Source organism: Poromitra crassiceps, assembly GCF_964638095.1.
Source record: "Poromitra crassiceps genome assembly, chromosome: 11".
Classification (NCBI taxonomy): domain Eukaryota; kingdom Metazoa; phylum Chordata; class Actinopteri; order Beryciformes; family Melamphaidae; genus Poromitra; species Poromitra crassiceps.
In genome coordinates, this window is record NC_139643.1 from 23,889,919 (window position 1) to 23,914,999 (window position 25,081).

The window sequence follows — 25,081 nt, forward strand, 5'->3', positions numbered from 1 at the left end:
AAGGGCATTAGCAATTGTGTATTTTATATTCTGTATTTGTTACAGTACTCTGTGTATCTGTTACTGAGGTCATGCTATTGTGAAAATGTCATCTCAACTCGGTGGTGGTTTTTTGAGTGCAGTGCACACTATAAAATATTTTATCGATTAGGCTCTCCATCAGTGTCCATTAAAGAGTACCAACTACAGAATATGGTAGCTGTTGACTGCCCCCATGGTTGACTGTAAACTTCTGACCAAACACTTAATCTTACCCACAGTCAGTGCACCGAGCTGTCAAACCAAACCACGCGATTTCTTTTATTTTTTATTTTTTATTAACAATAAAGATGTACAAAATATGTCAGACAGACAATAACACATCACCATACTTGAGAGTTATAAACAAACAAATGAATAAGACATAGAGCAATACAATACAATAATTAATGTTTACAAAGACAACTTGACATTTTAGAATAAAATAAAAATAAGGACAGACAAAATGACATTAGCAAAAGTCAATTTACAGGGGTTACATCAAATATGTTTCTGTAATATTCTAAGAACCTGTTGCTTTTTTTTATTGTTTACAAGAGCAAGCGAATTAAGTAATGAGTTGAATTCAATCAAAAAGATGGGGAAAGACAGCCGAGTACCTAAAAACTTCTGTTTATGAATAAAGAATTTTCCAAATCAAATAAAAAAAATTACATAGCTTAAACATAGCCCCTATCTGTACTGGCTAGCTTAAACATAGCTTAGAGATTTGTTACTTGTATTGTCATAATAACAAATAACATCTTTAAGAGTAAAACAGTGGGTAACATTAGTGAGATTCAAAACATGAGAATTTAAATCAGACCAGAATCGCATTGTTATATTACATTGGAAAAAAAGATGGATCCAAGTTTCATCAGTTTGTCCACAAAAGGAGCATCAACATCCACATATCTGCAGATTATAGAATTTACTGGATAGATTTTATGTAAAATTTTGAAATGAACTTCTTTGACTTTGTTAGAAATACAAAACTTGTGAGGTAGAAGCCATGCTTTTTCCCAGTGTATCTCTTCGATGTGTGAGTTCCAAAAAAATTGGGGTTATTTTTGTTTTTACTTTGAAAAATGTTACGAATATGTTTATTATCACATTTCTTATCCCTTATGTTGATGCCATTCAAAAGCAAAATAGATGGTACCGCTGGGGTGTTATCTCCACCAACAGATAAGTGACTTTTAATCAGATGGATTAAACCAGAGGGAATGGCTTTGATTACAGAATTGTATTCTTTAAAAGGAATTGGAAAGTCATGTCCAAACCACGTGATTGAATGAAGGAGACACCAGCTTCAGACGTCATAAGTCACGTGATTTTTTCCTCAAAGCAACAAAAGCCCCTTTTTTTGTTCGGAGCCTGGTGGTTTGTTGTTTGGCAATCGCCATTAAACCACGAAGAAGAAGGAGCTTCGGTGTCAGACATAACACCACTAGCCATCACGGATTTTTTGTGTGGGAGAAACGCACCGGTCTAGCTACTAAAACGGTAATTCGCAGTCATTTTCTGTAATAAAACAATCGAATCAAATTCGGACCAAATAGCTAGCAAGGTAGCTAGCTATCGTAAACGAGTGTTTAGCTGATAAACGTAGGCTAAGATGGCGGTTAGCTTAAGCTAACGTGGCTAGCAAGTCGGGCTAGCCTAGCAGCCGAACCTTCGTTACTGATGTAACATTGGCGTTATAAGTTTATTAACGTTCTTTTAAAAGAGTGACATAACAAGCTAATTGAAAACAACTACAGTGTTGTTGCACATTACGGTACGAGGCAACATTTATAAAAACTCCACCCATTTTTATGTGCTACTATAATGATATGGAATGATGGTGTGTGGTATTTAAATAACGTAAAGGCCTAGTAGGTCAGGGCCTATGCAATCTGTGAAAAAAACGCACCTTCGAGAGCCTGGCATATTTGGCACCGCCCCTAAATGCCCGAATATGGGTCCAAATCAGTGGGCAAGCCCACCCCTTCCCTCTTTTTTTATTTTTATTAACAAAGTATACAAACAAGGCACATCACAATATAACAATCAGAACCAGCAGTATAAGCATTCAAACAAAGACAAAAAAAAACGATTTTTAAGAAAATAAAAAGAATAACTACAATAGCTGAAACATATACCAAAATTAAATAACGAGGGCTATCTCAGATTAACTTAAGCCTGTCCAGCAAGGACAGGAACTTAGAGCTTTCTTGTCCTTCATGACTTTCAGAGACTTACTCAGAAGTTAAGCTCATTCTTCCAGTGGCACAAGTTGGGTTTAGTTTTATCTACACCTATGTATTAAAGACTTTCCTAGTAACAGAATAATATTCAACGTAAAATCCAAGTCTCTATTTCCCCCCAAAATACCAAATTTGACTGATTTCCACAACAGGGGTATCTCAATCTCCTTGGACTGTAGCCAGCTCTGCATATCTCTCCAGAAGGTCTGCACTAAATTACATTGGAAAAATAGATGTTCTAAAGTTTCAATTTAATTTTCACAAAAGACAATTATTTAGCTCCAGATTAAATTTGTCGCAGGAATTCGTTTGCAGGATAAATCTAATTTAAAATTTTGAAGTTAACTTCTTCACTTTGGGAGGTAAAGGAAATGATTTTTTTTCTTATTTTCACCACCTCCTCACGTTCAAACTCCCTGAGGATATATTTTTTTCTTATTGGGTTGGGATAATACTCCTTCAGTAGAACATCTCTAATCACTATATTGGTACATTTGTCATTACAAAACTCAGTTCCTTCTAGAGCTGTCTCACTACAGGAGAGACATTTGAGTGTAAAATATCTTTGTTTACCCCCCTGCCCTCTGATGATACAGAAGTGAATTGAAAAGCTGTAGATCCTCAAATGGCCAATATGCGTCAGGGGCAGTAGACATTCCCCCATGTTAAAATGCCCAACTTTGTAACAGGATTAAACATCTCTCCAGTGAGGGGCAAAACACGGTTTTGGTCTATATAGCTAATTTCACCTTTTCATAACAACTGTAGGGGGTGGGTCATTTTTATATAACTCGCATGTTTGGAGTAAAATAGATGATAGAAAAGGGCCGGGGTGATTGACAGATCGCCTGTCCAGTGATCTAAGTTAATCCGCGAGCTTGCCGATCACGGACCAATAGCAGGCAGAGCTGCGGCTCTGGGAAACTCCCATCACGTGAGGTGCGGAAGGACTCAACCCATTCCCTCCCACTCAGCTGACGAAAAATCAAGATGGTGATGGCTAACATTTGAACTCCGCCAAGGAGAAGAAATGTAATGGGATAGATACGTCCATATTATTTGATGTCTATGGTCCAAATGCCCGTATGCGTGTGTCGCAAAGACCGGAAAATGTACATAGTATGATACACAAAAGTTCATCATTTGTCCACTCAGGGCAAGTCTGAGCACAGCTGGGATCACTGTTTGTTTAGAGAAGTCCAGACAGCATGTCCTTAAAATGATGGTATGTTACTTAGGAATCAGTGAGATAGGAGAGCACAGGAAGCAGTCGGATTGAAACAGGTCATGGTCACTTCTCACACACCACAGCCTGAGAAATGCTGCTGGCACAAATTCTGAAAAGATAACCACGGAACCAACCGAATTAGAGAACAGAGTTTTGAGAATTATATTAAAGATAGGCTAGCACTGCATTGCAATAGTCAGAGATGATCCGTGGACCAGCACATTTGTTGTGTGAACAATGCATTAAACTGCTATTCAAGTGAGATCATTCCTCTTAGTTTTAGAACATTATTTTTGAGTTAAAGTACTATGTTTGGGGACTCCTTACCATCTTCCCCAGTAACCTGGAAATTCCACGACAGCACCTTGACACTATATGTAAATACTATGTAAAACTTTTCTTTTATGTTGTTGAATTATTTATTTGGTGAATGAATGATGGACCAGATGCATTGGCTCATTGACTGCGTTTACATGGCCCGGATATGGCATTTACATGAAACACAGAAATCGGGTAATATTCCTATCCCTGTATACATGATAAATACATCCCTGTTACTGATTACTAGGTATGTTCCTCGACCTGACAAAATGACAAATAGTCTATTTTTCACTTATTTAGGCAAGTCAACTAGTCTATAAGTAAGAAAACTCAGAAAACAGCCAAAACTGAGGGCATTTCAATCTATCATGTTAAAACGTTGTCCCAAAAAGTATTGTGTGCCATTTGAAACCGTGAATTACATTAGTCAATAACCAAATCGTGTGTGGCACTTGCGCCGTTTATTCTGAACATTGCACATCAGAAAACATGACAACTCACCCCAGCCACTGTGTATTCGGGCTCAATAGAGTCCACTTAACGTTCGGAAGCCTTGGCCTTCAACAAAGTTGAGTGGAAGCATCCTGTGTGGCTAACGCGTTAGCAGTGCTAGCTAGCATCAGGCCCTGGCTTTGCTGTGATGCTGTCCTCTACGTCCACATGTCTGTGCTGACCGTAGATAAGCATTGCTATTGCTTCGGTCCAGTGGTTATATGCCAGTTTATATGGTAGTTATGCCTCTGCTGCTACCTCAAATAAAAACCGATAACCGCATCGATGATGCCTTTTTTATGTTCCTTCCATTGTCCCAGATGCCTCGGACGAGACGGGATTCGTCCTCGGACACGGACACGGACAGTCCAAGCAGCAGCCGAGATTGTTGTCGGGACGACAGAGAGTGCAGGTGCAGACAACGGTGCCGGAGATCGCCTTCGTTCTCCTCTAGCAGTGACAGAGGAAAAGACAGAGGCAGAGACAGAAGGGGACGGGGACGTCGGGGACACAGACAGGAAGGAAGTGATGCACGCTCAAGGAGGTACAGTATGTCTGTGTGCTTGCTGACTGTTTCTTTGGGTCACTGTGCTGAAAATAGTGTCAATCCTGTGCAATGTCCTACTTTTTTTTTTCACTTGAGCTGACCACTCCCGGAATTATTGTGCTCTGTATTATGATGCTTGGTATCGTCAGTGTTTTTTTTTTATGTCTTTGTCCTGATGTGTTTCTGATGCCTGCTTCAAACCAAATTTCCTTTGGTGGTAACAATAGCTGTGTTTCCATTACAGTTTTTCGCAAAATAATTGCGATATTTCTACAACTTCGACAATGTACAATTGCGACTTGTAGGCGTTTCCATTGAAGTTGAGTTTGGTCTGACGGCGCACACACCTGAATGCAATTCCCCGTTTACCAGCAGCTGCCACAGTGATTACGCACGGGGATCTGCCCATATCCCATCCCCTGCATGCTCAAATCTAACCAATGGTCAATGCAAATCACAACATGAAGTTACAACGCATATAAACGAGCCTGATTATCAATTCAAAAGAAAATGAGTCGCAAAATGTTGCTGGCTGCGGTGAATGCGAGCGCGACAGAGAGGAAAAAAGGTAGCCTAATAGCCTACAACTGGTCCGATTTAGAGATGGACGGGGAAAAAGGCTGATTTGGTTCAATAATCAGAATGTTGTGCATTATAACATTGCACCTGAAACGTGAGTAATGTATTACTCACAGTCACTGTATTCACTTCAGTCAGGAGCACCGCACCAGTGTGTGCTTTTCATCCACTCATCTCGCCGCTCAAATGCGCGCACAGGCAGCCTGTCACCACGGACCGATTTCTGCCATTAAACATGATCTATTTACCCCGACTCTGCTTTTGCACAACACTCGTCTTTCTGCTAGGTAGCGTTGCTTCAAAGTTTACAACTTGCTGCGGAGGTTTTTCCATGGCTTATCGAACCGTTTCTCCCTCATTTTCCTTTCATTTTCCGCTGCTTTTCCAAAGGAGAAGACGGGTCACATGACGTGCAAATGCGGAAAATGTGTTTCCATTACACTTTTGCGATAAACTGCTATATCGACACGTCTGAAAAACCACCTCATGAGAGCGCAAAAACTTTTTGCGATATTTGGGAGGTTTTTCGAAATTCACGTGTTTCCATTACCCAATTTCTATTGCGATATTTAGATTTTAAGCATTTCTGAGGGTAATGGAAACACGACTAATAACGTTGAATGTAATTGTGCTTTTGGACAATCGGTTGGTTGTCAGCTTTCAGGCTTTTACAGTATACCTCTTTCCTCTGATCCAGTCGTAGCTGTGGCAATCGCACAACAGAACGCGAGGGATACAGACGCTCGGATCAGAGCCCGGAACGACACCACGACAGTGAGATGCAGCCACACGGATCAACTGGAAGAATCTCCCCAACTGGACAGCCGGACGGCAGTGGAGAAGAGGACGTGAGCAGTTGCGACTCTGACTCTAGTGATGACGACGGCTCGAGCTCCAGCTCAGACTTTGGCTCAGACACGGGGTCAAACACAGGAAGGCCTCGGGAAATGGATGATGTCATCGTAGACATGGGAGTCCTGGCCAGGAGGAGCCCCTTTACCTGGCAACTTGGAAAAATATGCGAGATAGTAACAAAGGGTAAGAAGAATATGCCTGCATTGTTTTTGACAGGTTGCAAGTTTTTCTTTGTTGTAATAATAAATCGAGTTAAAAAAATTAATTTATACATTTTGAAGGGAAATGCATCAATCCGGTGTGCTTTGAGAGAGAGGCTACATCTGTGAATAACTACACGCATCACATTAATATCCTCTTTACTCTGCTGTGGCTTTATAATGATTAAAAAATAAATGTCTGCCTGTATATATATTCTGCATACAGGTCAGAAAGAATACTGACTGCTAGCCTAAATACAATGGCCCAGCTATGCCAACATCACTTCCAGGGGCAGAGCTCAAGTACAAAGTAATATTATGCTTGCTTAGTAGGCATAAACAAAAGTTAAAAAGAAAGAAAAGGGGGAATTGATTGGAATGATTTTCAGCCAAGACGATACTTATTATAAGTATAAGCCCTAAAGCAGCAGTTTGCAGTCAACTGTTGACTTCTACTGTCACACATGTTTAAAATGGTGGTCCGTCCTCCCGAGCCCTGTTGGATTTGGACTCTACCTGTGTTACTGACATGCACGCAGCTGTAGGCACTAGATGTACCGTAGCATCAGACTTCACTTGTCATCTCAGTGGAGTGGGCGGATTCGAAGAGGGCATGCACAGCGCATCGGCCAATCAGGCGGCGCTGCTTTCATGAATATTAGGAATAATTAGTTTACCCTGGACACCCTACTTTCCGGAAAGCTGTCTCCTGGCCCCCGCCCCCCCCGGAGGAAGGACATGCCTGGATGGGATAAATGCAGAGACTGCATAGCTGCTGCAATGCTGTAGCTAATGGGGATCCAAATAAACTTGAAACTTGTGTGTGCGCCACCGCCCGCACGTGTGCCGATGTTTGTGACAATTAAGACTGGCTTGTCCGTCCCTCATTTCATTTCAAATTATATACTCTTACATGTATTATACACAAAAGTAGACTCCCACATGTCTAATATGCAGTGTAATGTTGTTTAGAGACGGCAGTGTTTTTTGTTTTGATTTTTCTTATAATTTTTTAATTAGATTAAAACCAGAAACGAGTCAGAATTAGACCAGCTTTATTCATTGGTGGTGTGTCCTTCGCAGGCAATGGGAAGCTGAAGTACAAGGTTGATTACGAGGAGGAGGGGAGGGCCCTGATGTACGGACACCACATTGCCTTTGACGAGGCCCCGATACTGCAGCAGCTGTACATCGGTGCTCGTGTGGTGGCCAAGTACCCAGAGGACAACCAGGACCGCTTCTGCCCCGGTGTGCTGGGAGAACTCCCCACTATAAAGAACAAGAAGAGGTGTGTGTGTTAATGTGTTGGAGACAGAGTGTGCTTCTCTCTGACTCTAGGTGTGACATTTTTTCAAGAAATGAACGCCTCACAATTTCTCAGATAAAATGTAGTTTTATTGTTTCAGTGAAGATATGTTTCGATGCCAAATTTATTTTCTAGGTTCCTGGTGTTCTTTGATGATCACACCCCCTCGTATGTGTCCTTGCCTCTTCTTCGCCTGGTGTGCAGACCACGTAAGTTAGTCTGCAGAATACACACTTTCGTCACATGTTCTGATCTTGCTCTTCCTCCTCTGCTTCATCCATTCATCTGCCCTGAAACGGACACTCATCTGCATCCTAAGTCTACAGAAAAGACTCCGTATCAACCACAATTATTACACAAGTCAGGGTGGACCAAGGCAGCAGGAGTAATGCAGAAGTTGAGTGACTATGGCAAAATATGAAGTCACTGAGGACATATTTTCTTGAAGGGGTATACTGTAACATTGTCGTAAAACATTTTAGCTTCACCACTGCCTCCAGTCCACAGAGGTTTAAGTGGAGTCCGTTTTCAGTGTGCTCTACTGCACCTCCACTGTTGCCACCAACACCTCCTAATCTAATCTGTATTAATAACGTCAGTACACATAATGAAATAATATTACCTTTGTCTAAATGACTTTGTAAGGGTGTTTTGACACATGCCTAGTCCAGGTCCTTCTTTCGGACCAGACGCAAGAATGTGTTTAGTTTTTCAGCTGGTTCAGTTCGCTTTCACACCAGCCAAAAAGCAAGCGGACCAAATAGAGAGCCGCAGGGATGACGTATTTTTGTAGGCTGAATGCGGAAGTCCCGAACTTCCTGGTTCAACACTGTTTCTGTCTATGGGATTTTTGAATGGGTTTTTGGCGTGATGCTTCAAATAAGGTCTCTGGGCAACGCAAGTTTAATCAAACGCGAACCAAGGTTCAGCGGGATAATCTTCACACATGAGGACCACTTTCATGAGTTTTGAAGCGTAAATGCGAGCCCTAGAGGTAAAAAGCTTGTGCTAAGCTAATCCAGAACTACACACTGTCGCATAGGCTTCCACGTCACGTCAGCACACAACCTGGACTGTTGTTGATGTGTGCACTGATTACCCCGGGCTGAACGGGCTGAACCAGGTGAGGGAAAGAGAATTTCCGTGTTCGCCCTTTGAAGTGGTGACGTTATTGACGTATATATCCCCATCGACTCAACAGTGTAGTCCCATTTAGCCGTTTGCTAGCTAGCCGCCCTTTTAACGCCACATAAAAGCTTCAAAACTCATAAAAGTGGTCTTCATGTGTGAAGATGATGTTACTACCATCTGGTTCGCGTTTGATTAAGCCAGCGTTGCCCAGAGAGCGTATTAGAAGCATCGCGCCAAAAACCCATTCAAAACTCCCATAGGCGAAAACTGTGTTGAACCAGGGCTGTTAGCATCGATGATTTCCGGACTCGTTACTGCGGCTCTCTATAGGGCTGCCAATCCTCTCAGATTGGCCAGGAGACTCCGGAAGTCACTGGAGGGGGGGCTTTAACATGTACTAAGCTATTAAAATACACTGGAGGGGGGGCTTTAACATGGACTAAAGTTTAGTCCATGTTAAAGCCCCCCCCTAATAGTTTAGTCACTAAACTATTAAAATACACTGGAGGGGGGGCTTTAACATGGACTAAACTATTAAAATACACTGGAGGGGGGGCTTTAACATGGACTAAACTATTAAAATACACTGGAGGGGGGGCTTTAACATGTACTAAACTATTAAAATACACTGGAGGGGGGGCTTTAACATGTACTAAACTATTAAAATACACTGGAGGGGTGCTTTAACATGTACTAAACTATTAAAATATACTGGAGGGGGGGCTTTAACATGGACTAAACTATTAAAATACACTGGAGGGGGGGCTTTAACATGGACTAAACTATTAAAATACACTGGAGGGGGGCTTTAACATGGACTAAACTATTAAAATACACTGGAGGGGGGGCTTTAACATGGACTAAACTATTAAAATACACTGGAGGGGGGGCTTTAACATGTACTAAACTATTAAAATACACTGGAGGGGGGCTTTAACATGGACTAAACTATTAAAATACACTGGAGGGGGGGCTTTAACATGTACTAAACTATTAAAATATACTGGAGGGGGGGCTTTAACATGGACTAAACTATTAAAATACACTGGAGGGGGGCTTTAACATGTACTAAACTATTAAAATACACTGGAGGGGGGCTTTAACATGGACTAAACTATTAAAATACACTGGAGGGGGGCTTTAACATGAACTAAACTATTAACAATAATCCCAGTGCCAAAACGGTCAGCTGCCACATGCCTGAACGACTACAGGCCTGTGGCCCTCACTCCCCTCCCTGCCAAATGTCTGGAGAGACTTGTCACAAAACACATCAAGGACATCATGCCAGCCTCCTGTGACCAACACCAGTTCGCCTACAGGGAGAACCGATCGACTGACGACGCCATAGCCATCGTTCTTCACACTGCCCTAGAACATCTGGAGCACAAGAACTCTTACGTAAGACTGCTCTTCATCGACTACAGCTCTGCTTTCAACACAATCCGGCCCAGCAAGCTCATCTCCATACTCCAGGCCCTGCAACTGGGTTCTGGACTTCTTATCCAACCGCTCACAGTCTGTCAAACTCGGCAAGCACTCATCTTCCATTCTGTTCCTAAACACCGGCGCTCCCCAGGGCTGCGTGCTCAGCCCCTTCTTCTACAACGCATACACACACAACTGCTCCCCCTTCCACCCTTCCAACCTCATCATCAAATTCGCTGACGACACTACAGTGCTGGGCCTCATTTCTAACAACGATGAGTCTGCCTACCGAAATGAGGTTCAGATGCTGGAGGAATGGTGCCGCGGCCTCAACCTGGAGCTCAACACCAAAAAGACCAAGGAAGTGATTATAGACTTTCGCAAGTCAAGCCACCACAACCACTCCCCCCTGTTCATCAACGGGGAGGCAGTGGAGATCGTCACGTCTTTCAAATTCCTTGGTCTGACCATCACAAATGAGCTGTCTTGGAGCGCCAACACAACCGCCATGATTGGCAAAGCACAGCAACGCCTCTTCTACTTAAGGAAACTTAAGCGTGAAAACCTCCCACAGAGGCTCCTAGTGAACTTCTATCGATGTGCCGTCGAGAGCGTGCTGACATACTGTCTGTCAGTGTGGTTCTCCAGCTGCACCAAAGCAGACCAGCACGCTCTGCAGCGTGTCATCAAAACGGCGGGCAAAATCATTGGGACTTCGCTCCTGGACATCCACTCCCTCTACTCCTCTCGCTGCCTGCGCCACGCCCTCAGCATCATCAAGGACTCATCTCACCCGGCTCATCATCTGTTCGTCCTCCTGCCCTCAGGTAGGAGATACAGGTCCATCCGCTCTAAAACTTCCAGGATGCTTAACAGCTTTTTCCCACAAGCTGTCAGCCTGCTGAACACTACTCCTCGAAACACAACACAACCCCCAACCCCCCCACCCCCCGAACAATGAACTCTGACCAACTCTGACTGTTTCACACTCATTGCTCACGAACTCTGTACAACATTCTGGACTCACTGTTTACATGCACTACTGAACAGTCACTAACTCTGATGCCTTTATAGAATAATGTATTTATTTATTGTATGTATTTATTATTTGGGCCGATGCACTTTACCTTGGTGTTTCACTGTACGTCTCAGGGAGATGCTTGTCTATATCTCGTTGTTGGAGCAATTTAACAATGACAATAAATATACTTTTACTTGAACTTGAAAAATACACTGGAGGGGGGGCTTTAACATGGACTAAACTATTAAAATACACTGGAGGGGGGGCTTTAACATGGACTAAACTATTAAAATACACTGGAGGGGGGGCTTTAACATGGACTAAACTATTAAAATACACTGGAGGGGGGCTTTAACATGGACTAAACTATTAAAATACACTGGAGGGGGGCTTTAACATGGACTAAACTATTAAAATACACTGGAGGGGTGCTTTAACATGTACTAAACTATTAAAATATACTGGAGGGGGGCTTTAACATGGACTAAACTATTAAAATACACTGGAGGGGGGTTTTAACATGTACTAAACTATTAAAATACACTGAAGGGGGGCTTTAACATGAACTAAACTATTAAAATACACTGGAGGGGGGGCTTTAACCTGGACTAAACTATTAAAATACACTGAAGGGGGGGCTTTAACATGGACTAAACTATTAAAATACACTGGAGGGGGGGCTTTAACATGGACTAAACTATTAAAATACACTGGAGGGGGGCTTTAACATGGACTAAACTATTAAAATACACTGGAGGGGGGCTTTAACATGGACTAAACTATTAAAATACACTGGAGGGGTGCTTTAACATGTACTAAACTATTAAAATATACTGGAGGGGGGGCTTTAACATGGACTAAACTATTAAAATACACTGGAGGGGGGCTTTAACATGTACTAAACTATTAAAATACACTGGAGGGGGGCTTTAACATGAACTAAACTATTAAAATACACTGGAGGGGGGGCTTTAACCTGGACTAAACTATTAAAATACACTGGAGGGGGGGCTTTAACATGGACTAAACTATTAAAATACACTGGAGGGGGGCTTTAACATGGACTAAACTATTAAAATACACTGGAGGGGGGCTTTAACATGGACTAAACTATTAAAATACACTGGAGGGGTGCTTTAACATGTACTAAACTATTAAAATATACTGGAGGGGGGGCTTTAACATGGACTAAACTATTAAAATACACTGGAGGGGTGCTTTAACATGTACTAAACTATTAAAATACACTGGAGGGGTGCTTTAACATGGACTAAACTATTAAAATACACTGGAGGGGGGGCTTTAACATTGACTAAACTATTAAAATACACTGGAGGGGGGGCTTTAACATGGACTAAACTATTAAAATACACTGGAGGGGGGCTTTAACATGGACTAAACTATTAAGATACACTGGAGGGGGGCTTTAACATGGACTAAACTATTAAAATACACTGGAGGGGGGGCTTTAACATGGACTAAACTATTAAAATACACTGGAGGGGGGCTTTAACATGGACTAAACTATTAAAATACACTGGAGGGGGGCTTTAACATGGACTAAACTATTAAAATACACTGGAGGGGGGGCTTTAACATGGACTAAACTATTAAAATACACTGGAGGGGGGCTTTAACATGTACTAAACTATTAAAATACACTGGAGGGGGGCTTTAACATGAACTAAACTATTAAAATACACTGGAGGGGGGGCTTTAACATGGACTAAACTATTAAAATACACTGGAGGGGGGGCTTTAACATGGACTAAACTATTAAAATACACTGGAGGGGGGGCTTTAACATGGACTAAACTATTAAAATACACTGGAGGGGGGGCTTTAACATGGACTAAACTATTAAAATACACTGGAGGGGGGCTTTAACATGGACTAAACTATTAAAATACACTGGAGGGGGGCTTTAACATGGACTAAACTATTAAAATACACTGGAGGGGTGCTTTAACATGTACTAAACTATTAAAATACACTGGAGGGGGGCTTTAACATGGACTAAACTATTAAAATACACTGGAGGGGGGCTTTAACATGAACTAAACTATTAAAATACACTGGAGGGGGGGCTTTAACCTGGACTAAACTATTAAAATACACTGGAGGGGGGGCTTTAACATGGACTAAACTATTAAAATACACTGGAGGGGGGCTTTAACATGGACTAAACTATTAAAATACACTGGAGGGGGGCTTTAACATGGACTAAACTATTAAAATACACTGGAGGGGTGCTTTAACATGTACTAAACTATTAAAATATACTGGAGGGGGGGCTTTAACATGGACTAAACTATTAAAATACACTGGAGGGGTGCTTTAACATGTACTAAACTATTAAAATACACTGGAGGGGTGCTTTAACATGGACTAAACTATTAAAATACACTGGAGGGGGGGCTTTAACATTGACTAAACTATTAAAATACACTGGAGGGGGGGCTTTAACATGGACTAAACTATTAAAATACACTGGAGGGGGGCTTTAACATGGACTAAACTATTAAGATACACTGGAGGGGGGCTTTAACATGGACTAAACTATTAAAATACACTGGAGGGGGGGCTTTAACATGGACTAAACTATTAAAATACACTGGAGGGGGGCTTTAACATGGACTAAACTATTAAAATACACTGGAGGGGGGCTTTAACATGGACTAAACTATTAAAATACACTGGAGGGGGGGCTTTAACATGGACTAAACTATTAAAATACACTGGAGGGGGGCTTTAACATGTACTAAACTATTAAAATACACTGGAGGGGGGCTTTAACATGAACTAAACTATTAAAATACACTGGAGGGGGGGCTTTAACATGGACTAAACTATTAAAATACACTGGAGGGGGGGCTTTAACATGGACTAAACTATTAAAATACACTGGAGGGGGGGCTTTAACATGGACTAAACTATTAAAATACACTGGAGGGGGGCTTTAACATGGACTAAACTATTAAAATACACTGGAGGGGGGCTTTAACATGGACTAAACTATTAAAATACACTGGAGGGGGGGCTTCAACATGGACTAAACTATTAAAATACACTGGAGGGGGGGCTTTAACATGGACTAAACTATTAAAATACACTGGAGGGGGGCTTTAACATGGACTAAACTATTAAAATACACTGGAGGGGGGCTTTAACATGTACTAAACTATTAAAATACACTGGAGGGGGGGCTTTAACATGGACTAAACTATTAAAATACACTGGAGGGGGGGCTTTAACATGGACTAAACTATTAAAATACATTGGAGGGGGGCTTTAAAGGAGAATTTCGTTTTTTTTTAACCTGGATCCCTCTCCTCACATTAATTATTATCTGACTATTCACCCAGTGTTCTCCGCAGCGTTTTTGTCCGTCTTAGGCGTTGTTTTGAGATCAATAGTGTGCAAGCCAGTCCTAGAACAGAGCTCCTTGGGGGCCACGTGGCAGCGTGCTTTTCATCCATGTAAATAGATTCCGTTTTCCGTTATTCCCGTTAGTATACTAAGATTTTGAGCGTGGAACGGTATTTCAGGACTTGTGTCCTTTATTCTCCATAAGCCATTCGGTGGACACTTAAATCCAAAGCAAGCCAAGGTGCTGTGAGTGCAGACATTTTAAGCATGGGTGGCCCCAGTTGGAATCAAACCCCAAATTCTGACACCAGTTTGAGTTAACAGGACCACAGTTTGTACTAGTGTACTAATATGACATTCCAGTGAGTAGAGGTGTCAAAGCGCTTGTTTCTCTCTCTTGTCCGTGCCAGTGAAGAACGTATGGGAGGACATTCCAGACAGCGCCCCCAGGACTTTCATTGAGGAGTATCTGAAGTTTTGGCCGAACGAGCCTCTGGCCAATTGCAAGGTCGGAGACATCACTTACTTGCTCCAGAGGAGTTGTTTGGTGCAGCAGATCGAATACAGCTTGGTACAAGTTGCTTTTCAGGTCAGAGCCTTCAAACAACAACCTGTTTATAGTATTATTGATCTTAGGGATGCACGATGTGGATTCTTTTTCCAGCCGATATCGATAACCGATAATTACCGGCTTCTCATGGCCGGTAGGATACGATCACCGAGAAATAAAGGCTTTTATAGAAGCGAAAGCCTATGGCTGCTTAGTCTGCAGATAAAACACAGTAGACTGGCCCCTATGGCATTTTATGCCAAATGTATCCAAATGTTATGGTATCCAAAGGAGTTCTCCTTGTAAACAACCCGTTTTGTATAGATATTATAGCCAATGTTGGCTATAATATAGCCGATACGATAATAGCCGATAAAGATACATTTCGGGGATAATTTCATCATCGGCCGATAATTTATCCGTTTGATATACAGTATATCGTGCAGCCCTAATTTATTTCCACTTGGACACTTGTGATCTTCTTTTCCTTTATTTATTGTTGTGATTTAAAAGGTGTGTATGGGTGTGTGTGTGTGTGTGTGTGTGATACTCAGGATGATCAACATATGGAGTGGATGTACCGAGGTAAATACATAAGCCGTCTGCGTTTTATGAAGAAACGTGGAGAGAAGGAGAGGCACAAGGACAAACCTGCCTCCAGGCCCACAGTCACGGGTAAATCATAATAATCATCTGTCTTGGGTTGATGACAAATTTAGTCTTTGGCCATGGCTTGGGAAAAGGTTTGTGATACTTTATTGATGACAGCACCGTTGTTTGCACTTGTAGTGTCGAGTCTTTCCTAAGCATCCAACCCACTTGTCCCCCAACCCACAGGCCCCCCCTCTCACCTGCCAGAGGATGAGGTCACTTTAAACATGGCCGTCCTGGCCAAGAGGGGACCCTCGGTCTGGCAAAATGGAAAAATATGCAAGATAGTAACAAAGGGTAAGATTACGCATGCATTCTTTTTGACGGCTAGCCTAGTTGTCTCATTTTGGGGAACTACGTTCCACAGTTGTTCCTCAACTAGCTGAAAATGTACCTTACGTCTCTGTGGCACAACCAAACAAAGACACAACTTTTAGTGTGAAGTAGTTTTAGCGTAGCAGTTACTGTGGACTTTACACCCTAACTTAAGAGAGAACTTGTGTTCAGCTGGCGGGAAATGACTGGCAACAGATGAGTGCATGTACCCCTACAAAGATGAAGAGTTTGTTGGTACAGTATTGGGTCAGGATGTGAGTGTAAATATTTGAATTGAAGGATGAATTATATTCTTGTACATGTATTATACACAAAAGTAGACTCCCAGAGATGTCTTAATATGCAGTGTTGCATGAGAAACAGCCATGCTTTTCCACTAATTAAGTTTGTTATCTTTATTCATTGGTGGTGTCTCCTTTGCAGACAATGGTAGGATAAAGTACAAGATTGATTTTGAAGATAAAGGGAGGAGCCTGAACTCCGGACACCACATTGCCTTTGACAAGATAGCGAGTGACAGGGAGCGGCTGTACATCGGTGCTCGTGTGGTGGCCAAGCTAGACGACGAGGCCCGGTTCTCCCCGGGTCTCCTGGCAGAACTCCCCACTCGACAGAACAAAATGAGGTGTGTGTGTGTGTGTGTGTGTGTGTGTGTGTGTGTGTGTGTGTGTGTGTGTGTTTGTGATGTCTTTCTCTAGGTCAGTGGTTTTCAAACTTTTTGTGCCCGAGGCACACCATAGGCCAAGCCCAAATCTCAAGGCACCCCTGTGTATATCCGTGCAAAGTAGCCTCTATTAGTGTTGCCACGATGGCATCGACCATCGTGATGGGCTGACCCCCCCCCCCATCGACCTCTGAGCCTTCTACATCGGATCATCGTAATTCATTATCTGTTCGAATTAAAATTGTGCCGTTTTAATAATAAAAGAGACCAAGTCCACTTACCGTGATGCGCGGGGGACGCGCCGGCGGCATTAAACAAGCGCACCCAGTTCACTTCAGGGAAGCCTCCCCTCCCCCTCCTCCGCACCACTGCTTCTCTGAACAGGGGGGCGCTTGTTTAATGTCGCCGGGGCGTCCCCCGTGCCTGTCGTCTGTGTTGTTGTGAAAACTTTTTAAGACAAAGAAGAAACTTCACGTTCTTTCCTGTTTTCAACCCAAAGTGAGTACAAGTCTTCAACCGTGAATTGAACTCGCCTGTTTCCAAAGTGAAAGTTGGAGTCGCTCCATATAGATACAGCAGCTGCGTTTCTCTAGCCATTTCTCCTAAACCCTCTCTCATTACATTAGGTTCAAAAGCCTACGCGAATCTAACGTTATATCAGCCAGTAATTCAGTCGGTTTTCTGCCAGCTAGTTAAATTCAACACACACGTTGTTGGTGAGTAACGTTAACGTTAGTTTTGCGCCGTTCAAATTGCTATAGTGACAGCCACTGCCCACTTCAGTCGCCTGGCTCTGTGCTGTAGCACAGAGCAGAGGCTAATAGCGTATTCAAGCCCGCTGGTATCATGTAGAGCTCAGGCTCAGCTGTCCTGTTAAAGGAGAATTTCGGTTTTTTCGAACCTGGAGCCATCCCCTGCCATTAATTATGATTTGTCCACTCACCAGGCGATCCCCGCGGCGTATCTGGGCGTCCTAGCGTTGTTTTGATATCAATAGCGTCCAAGTCAGTCGTAAAGTGGAGTTGATTTGGGGCCAAGTGTGAGCCTGTATTTCCTGCATCTAAATAGCTATTTTTCTTCCCTTTTTCGCCAAATATCGCCGTAATCTGATCCGTCTTTCCAGCCGAGTGTTATTTCACCCCAGGCTGTTTCCTGGAGTGCACAGGGATCAAATTACCTCAAACGTGATCTAGGTCACCAAGTCTCGTGAAGTCCCGCGATACTTTCCTGTCGACTGGCCAAATACAGGCAGGACGCTTTGCGGTCGTGGTTTTAGCGTAACCTATGTGGGGTTTGGCGTAACCTATGTGGGGTTTGGCATAACCTTCGTTATTTCGAATCCCACATAGGTTACGCCAAACCCCACATAGGTTACGCTAAAACCACGACCGCAAAGCGTCCTGCCTGTATTTGGCCAGTCGACAGGAAAGTATCGCGGGACTTCACGAGACTTGGTGACCTAGATCACGTTTGAGGTAATTTGATCCCTGTGCACTCCAGGAAACAGCCTGGGGTGAAATAACACTCGGCTGGATGTTGACGGATCAGATTACGGCGATATGTGGCGAAAACGGGAAGAAAAATAGCTATTTAGATGCAGGAAATACAGGCTACCACTTGGCCCCAAATCAACTCCATTTTACGACTGACTTGGACGATATTGATCTCAAAACAACGCTAGGACGCCCAGAAACGCTGCAGAAATCGCTAGGTGAGTGGCCAAATCATAATTAATGCCAGGAAATGGCTCCAGGTTAAAAAAAAACGAAATTCTCCTTTAACGTGAACGCATTACAGCAACGCAGCGACTTAATAAATAATTAATTATTCCCCCAACCCCCACCCCAATGACAATGCCATCGTGCAAAACAATGTTTCACTGTAAAACAATCACGATGGGGATTTTGGTGACATCGCACAACCCTAGCCTCTATAACACATCATCACTCTGTAAATGTTTTTTATTTACTAATGCCAATACAAATTTGACAAACAACTACCGGTAGATGATATTACTCAAGAAATAGTTATTAACAAAATAATTCAAGAATTAATTTGAAACTTTGTAAAAAAAAATACATTAAAGGAGCAACACACCCATTTAAACCATACAGGTCACAAAATTGAAACTGATGTAGGCTAATGGAACTGAAAAGAGGGAGAGACGGAAAAGTGTGTTTTCCGTCCTTTTCTAATGTGATCCTCCTTCACACTCTTGTGCACTCGCACGGACAGCAAAAACTGGTTTGCTTTGAGGAGTTTTTGAGTCGAGTATACAATTTGCCTCTGTATTAGGAAATAGCGGGCCAAGGGGTCCTGACAAAACGTCAACAGCACATAGGACACGATGGGAATGAGAACGTGTTAAGTGTGGAGAGACCGTCGCCTGCTGAAACACACAGGACTAGGGGTTGACCCATATGGGTTTTCCAATGGCAGATATTTCGAGAGCAGGGCGGCCGATGGCAAATATATAATGGAGATATTATGTTTTGTTTTTTTGTTTTTAAAATAAAATACAAAGATGTCAATGTAACGAATGAGACACAAAATTGCCGAACAGTTACCTTGGTTAGATAGTTAGATTTTCTTCTACATATGTATGTATATCAGACACAGGTTTTCATTCCTATCTGACATGTTTCGACGCCAACACTTCCGTCTTCATATTCACCCTCTGATGAAGACGGAAGTGCTGCCGTCGAAACATGTCGGGTAGGAATGCAAAGAAAATGCATAGAAAATCCAACGATCTAAGTAAAGTATAGACACTATGAACCTCTATGGATGACAGTTACCTTGGTGTTGGTAACGTGCAGTGGCCGATGCCGATTATCTCAAAATGCCGCTAATCGGCCGACCTCTACACAGGAGACAAACGTTTTCTGGACGGGCGGATTCATCACCGCAAATGCTACAGTGAACTCCTTCCCAAGTCATGCTCACAGATGCACTGCCTATATTTGTTTTAGCTGGGACCAGCAGCTCTATAAGTCACTCTGTCGGTCGGTCTGTCGGTCCAGAAAGAGTTCACCACACTTTAGCGGGCACAGTTTTCGCCCTAGGAGGCTGAAATTTGGCATGGAGGTCCAAGTCTTTGTGTGTATGTGTGTATGTGTGCGTGTTCATGGCAATTGGCTAAAAGGGGTTGCCCCTGCCATTATGCACCCAAGCGGCGGTATGGTCGCCGAACCGAAAGTAAACAGAAAGACCCCCCCCCCCCCCCCCTCCTCCCATCAACGAATATCTGAATATTCGCTGTTGATTACCACCGAATTTCCAGAATCCAAGAAATGGTATTTGGGCCAGCCCTACTCACTGCAAACCAGTGTGCCTCAGCACACCATTTGGGAACCACTGCTCCTAGGTGTGGCATTTCTTTAAGATATTAATGCCTCAAAATTTATCGGATAAAATTTGGATTGTTTCAGTAAAGATGCTTCTTCTTTTTTTAGGTTCCTGGTGTTTTTTGATGATGGCACCCCCTCCTATGTTAACTTGCCTCATCTTCGCCTGGTGTGCAGACCACGTAAGTTACACTGCAGAATACACACTTTTGTCACATGTCCTGATCTTGCTCTTCCTCCTCTGCTTCATCCATTCATCTGCCCTGAAAATGACACTCATCTGCATCCTAACTCTACAGAACACACTCCATATATGAACTTACTACACAACTTGAGTCCTATGTATATAACCCCGGTTTTATGAGTAATATGAGTGAGGCGATTCACTTCTGGGAGCGCGTGCCTCTGCGACCTACGCTCAATGCTGATTGGCTGGTGAAAGCGTATCACTCCGCCTCACTATGGGTCGGTGCCCCCATATGAGCGAGTGATGGAGAGAACTGTTTAAGCACGGGTGGCCCCAGTTGGCATCTTGGCATCGAACCCCAAATTCTGACACCAATTGAGTTAACAAGACGACGGTTTGTACTAGTGTACTAATATGACATCCCAGTGAGTAGAGGTGTCAAAGCGCTTGTTTCTCTCTCTTGTCCGTGGCAGTGAAGAACGTATGGGAGGACATTCCAAAGGGCTCCCACAGGAATTTCATTGAGGAGTATCTGAAGGCGTGGCCGAACGATGCTCCCCCTTGCAAGGTGGGACAGATCATTGACGTGGAGTTAAATGGAACCATGAAGAGTTGTGAGGTGCAGCAGTTCAACTGTAGCTTGATACAAGTTACTTTTCAGGTCAGCCTTCAAACAACAACTTGTTTATAGTATTATATATTTCCACTGTCTTGACACTTGTGTTCTTCTTTTCCTGTCCGTTATGTTCTTATTGCTGTGAATTAAAAGCTGTGTGTGTCTGTGTGTGTGTGTGTGTGTGTGTGTCTGTGCGTGCGTGTTTGTGTGTGTGTCATACTCAGGATGATCAACATATGGAGTGGATCTACCGAGGTTCCAATCGCCTCATACTAGGCCATATGAAGAAACGTGTAGAAAAAGAGAAGGACAAGGACAATCGTAATCGATCAAAGACCAATCGCAGGCGGCTCCCTGGGAAACGCCTGGTCTTGCGCTAGCTGCTTCTTGCTCCACAAAAACAAGATGGCAACTACGGCTGTCCTGTCACGTCGGTGTTAGTGGACGTCATCAACAATGTATTTGCGTCGATTTGCATCACGTGCGTCCATAGGCGAAGGTTGAACTTTGAGTTTGGGGGTTCACAAATGGGTGGTTTATAGCAGCGCTATAAATGCTGTGTGTAGGCAAGCTTGCAATGACTTAGTTAAATAAAAAGAGCACAGAATATCTTGACTTGTTGGTTTCTTATTCTGTCGATAAGAATACACATGGTCGATATTACATATATTAGCCAAATGTTGCTTGCCACACTTAAAGACCCCCTAAAGTCAAAAATCAGTTTCTCTTCTTGTTCCTTCAGTTGGATGTCTGAGCTTCACTGTGCAGAATGATGTCTGTGCAGAGTTTGACACTAGAAGACTGTTTTCACAATCGTCTGCTGAAAGTGGAAAGTTTCTCTGAGCTCACTGAAAAGGCCGTTTTCAACAAGCATGATTCGTGACATCACGAATCCTCGAGCCAATCCCTGTCGAGTATTCAGTAGTTAAAGCCCCAACACTTTCTCACTCCAAACCCGTCATGTACTGCAGATCAGTCAGGAACCCTTCTTGTCGAGTTGGGAGTGAGAATCTCTAGTGAAAGCCTGTGTTGTATGCTGTGATTTGCTACTGCTAGTTAGCTTGTAGATAATTGGTTGCTTTTGGATTTTATTTTTTTTTGTAATAAGGCAGGAGTAGGTTTAGGGGGTCTTTAAATTAACTTGAGCACTTAAGGGTATGTTTAGCCTAACATTACTGCCTGAGAATTTAACACAAGGATTGGCTGACCTAGTGCAGCGGAAGGCGCCTCTTTTTCCGGCTGGCATAGATATTCACTATCTTTCCAAGTGACAACTTTGAAGTCCGATCACCCTCAATAATGTGTGCAGCAGGGCCAGCCAGATCAGAGAAGATCAGGGCCAGATCAGAGAAGATCAGGGCCAGATCAGAGAAGATCAGGGCCAGATCAGAGAATCTCCTCTGCGACGTTATAGATCTCCTCAACATCTCTGATGTTGCTGATCCAATTGGGCAGCGTCGGTGCCAGCTGGAGGAGTGAAAACGTGTGTCCTTGTGCACTTCTTCTTGAAGCTTCTGAAGGGTGATGGGAGATGAGACAGTGCATCTGATTAGGTGCATTTCTGCTGTCACCAGCTGTGGGTGGATCTTCACCCTTGCATAAGTATTCAGAAGTTGGCCGATGCCTTTCTTCTCGCACTTTATCACGGCATTAGCAAGGCGCATACTCTGCTATCATGCTGTCCAGCAGAGGGAGATGTACAGATACAGTAGGTGACAGTAGAAAGTGTGAGCTTCAGATCTTCCGTCTCTAGAGTATCTCCCCCATTACCTCCATCTCGCTGCCCAAGTGTGGCCCCCTCTACATACATACTGAATCAAGCGACAGAGGGGTTCTTGAGCTACTTTTCCGCTTGGAGCTGGTTGAGGGTTCGCTTTCTAGGGTGCCAACCGGTATACACACACAAATAAAAAATAACTGGTTGCCAGTGAACCAACGCAAACTTCGCCCGCGCGTGCGTCGAAATGAAATGAAGCAAAGATAATTGATACACTGGATAACTGTTACAATATCAGAATTCAAAATAAAAGTTTTTTATTGCTCCTGTGTGCTTTAGACTTTGGTTTTAGACCTTGTTTTTTATTTTGGGGGAAATCCCACCGGAAGTCGTATTGATCTCGCTAACAAGCTGTGGCTATCTAGTGAAGATGGCTGTATTTCGGACCAAGATCCAAAATAGTGCTCCTCTCTAACGTTAAACTCTGCAATTGGTTTTATGTCTGCCCTCCCTGGTACCTTTTTCCACTACCCATGAATTTGCATCCTTGCACTTAAATTAATTTATTAAGTTAAATCATTTCAATTACTTGCCCGCACTAATGGGGAAACTATTTCCCACTGATGATCTTAACTGCATATTACTGCAGTTTAAACAATCTGTCAACAACCATTTTGAATTTGAGGTTCAGTATATTAAAAAAAAAAGTTTTGTTAGATTAATCGACTAATTGAAGAACTAGTCGTTAGATGAATCGAGAAGAAAATAGTCGTTTGAGATGCTTCAAATGCCCAAAGGCTTAAAACGGGAGTCCACAAACCAATGGGTCACGTTGAGGTGTCTACGTCCATATTTTTATATGGTCTGTTTTTACTTCCTTTATGTGTCTATTTCTGTGGCTTTTGATTCCTTTTATTCTCTGTGCTTGTCATGTGTTCTGTTTTTATTGTACCATGTAATTGTTTTTGAAAGATGTCATATAAACGTTATTGTGGATGAATGATGCAAATCCAGTGATTTTTTTCTTTTCTTCTTTTTAATTTGCCATGATTCATGGGATGAGGATGTTGTGTTATCTTGGTGGTGTCCCTCTGTCTGAATGTTCTCAAATAGAACGGATATAGAGGCTAGCCTGAATGCACCTGAGCTGCCCCCAGGCCCTAGTCTAGTGTACACGGCCATGGACATTGCTCCATTTAAAAAATATGGATAGAGGAAGGTTTGAGTTTCCTTAGATATGGGAGAATTGGGGGACTTCATAGAAAGCAGAATTTGAGAACTGAACAAGAGTTAATTTAGATACACAAGTTAGTTGATGATGATACTTTGATTCATATTTGGATACCCATATGCTGCATAACTATGTGTTGGAAATGTATAATCACAATGTGTTTTTCTATAACTCACTTCTTGAATACACAAACTACATGTCGTGACGTTGATTACCTTAATAACTTAATTAGCATTATTGGTTATGTTTACTATATTATGGTAGACATTAAAAGGATAGTTCGGTTTGTTTGAAGTGGGGTCCTATGAGGTACATAGATACAGTCCGTGTACTGGGTAAGGCACTCTGGACGCATCGCGTACCGAGAGAGGAGAATTGCACACCAGCTGTGGCAGGCACAGAGAGCTGTCTGCTGAGTGTGAAGGATGATGAGTCAAAACATGCTTCCATACTGCGCACCTGGTGTCATCAGTCTCCACAAGCCCTGAGATATGCCAAGTTGACTTGAAAATATGTCATTTACACCCTGTTTTTAGCTGAAATCTTCACTGTAGCCAGGTGCAGATGAAGATGGGGATGAAGTGAGGCTGATGAACCACCTCAGCCCAAAGTGGTGCATCTATACCATAGACCCGAGGACCTCAGGTCTATAGTATACATGTAGATTGGTTTTCACAGAATTGTGTTGCTAGGGAACAGTTTGAAACCTAGCTTATTTCCTCTCAGCTATTGTGTTGGTATCATAGACTGTATACACTGCAATAGGATGGAAGTTAGCTGGAGGGGGCAATTTAGAAATGTATGTTATCAAGTTGAAACCGTCTATAACATCAATATGGACAGACCCACTGCAGCTGCCGAGCGCGCCTGGCCAGCACGTCGAGGACGAGCCAGGATGGGGAGAATTCACAAATTTCACGGTGCCTCTAAGCAACGTCTGTGTGTGGTTTGTCTGTCCTGTACCTGACCTTACAAATTGTTATGGGTGAGTATTTGTTTTTGGGCACTTGGGTAGGCTACTTAAATTTCTGAAGAAAA

At 42.8% G+C, this 25,081-nt stretch overlaps 1 protein-coding gene across 1 annotated transcript; it reads left to right on the forward strand.

Annotated features, from left to right (window-relative positions):
* Positions 1-1,396: 1,396 nt before the first annotated feature.
* LOC310784700 (uncharacterized protein) lies at positions 1,397-23,975 on the forward strand. Its single transcript, XM_083645728.1, has 12 exons — positions 1,397-1,524; positions 4,629-4,852; positions 6,132-6,472; positions 7,573-7,777; positions 7,931-8,004; positions 15,155-15,333; positions 15,849-15,969; positions 16,132-16,242; positions 16,705-16,906; positions 20,401-20,474; positions 20,953-21,140; positions 21,320-23,975. The coding sequence occupies exons 2-12, from the start codon at positions 4,629-4,631 to the stop codon at positions 21,473-21,475; spliced, it is 1,875 nt and encodes a 624-aa protein (XP_083501854.1). The 5' UTR covers positions 1,397-1,524; the 3' UTR covers positions 21,476-23,975.
* The last annotated feature ends 1,106 nt before the right edge of the window (positions 23,976-25,081 follow it).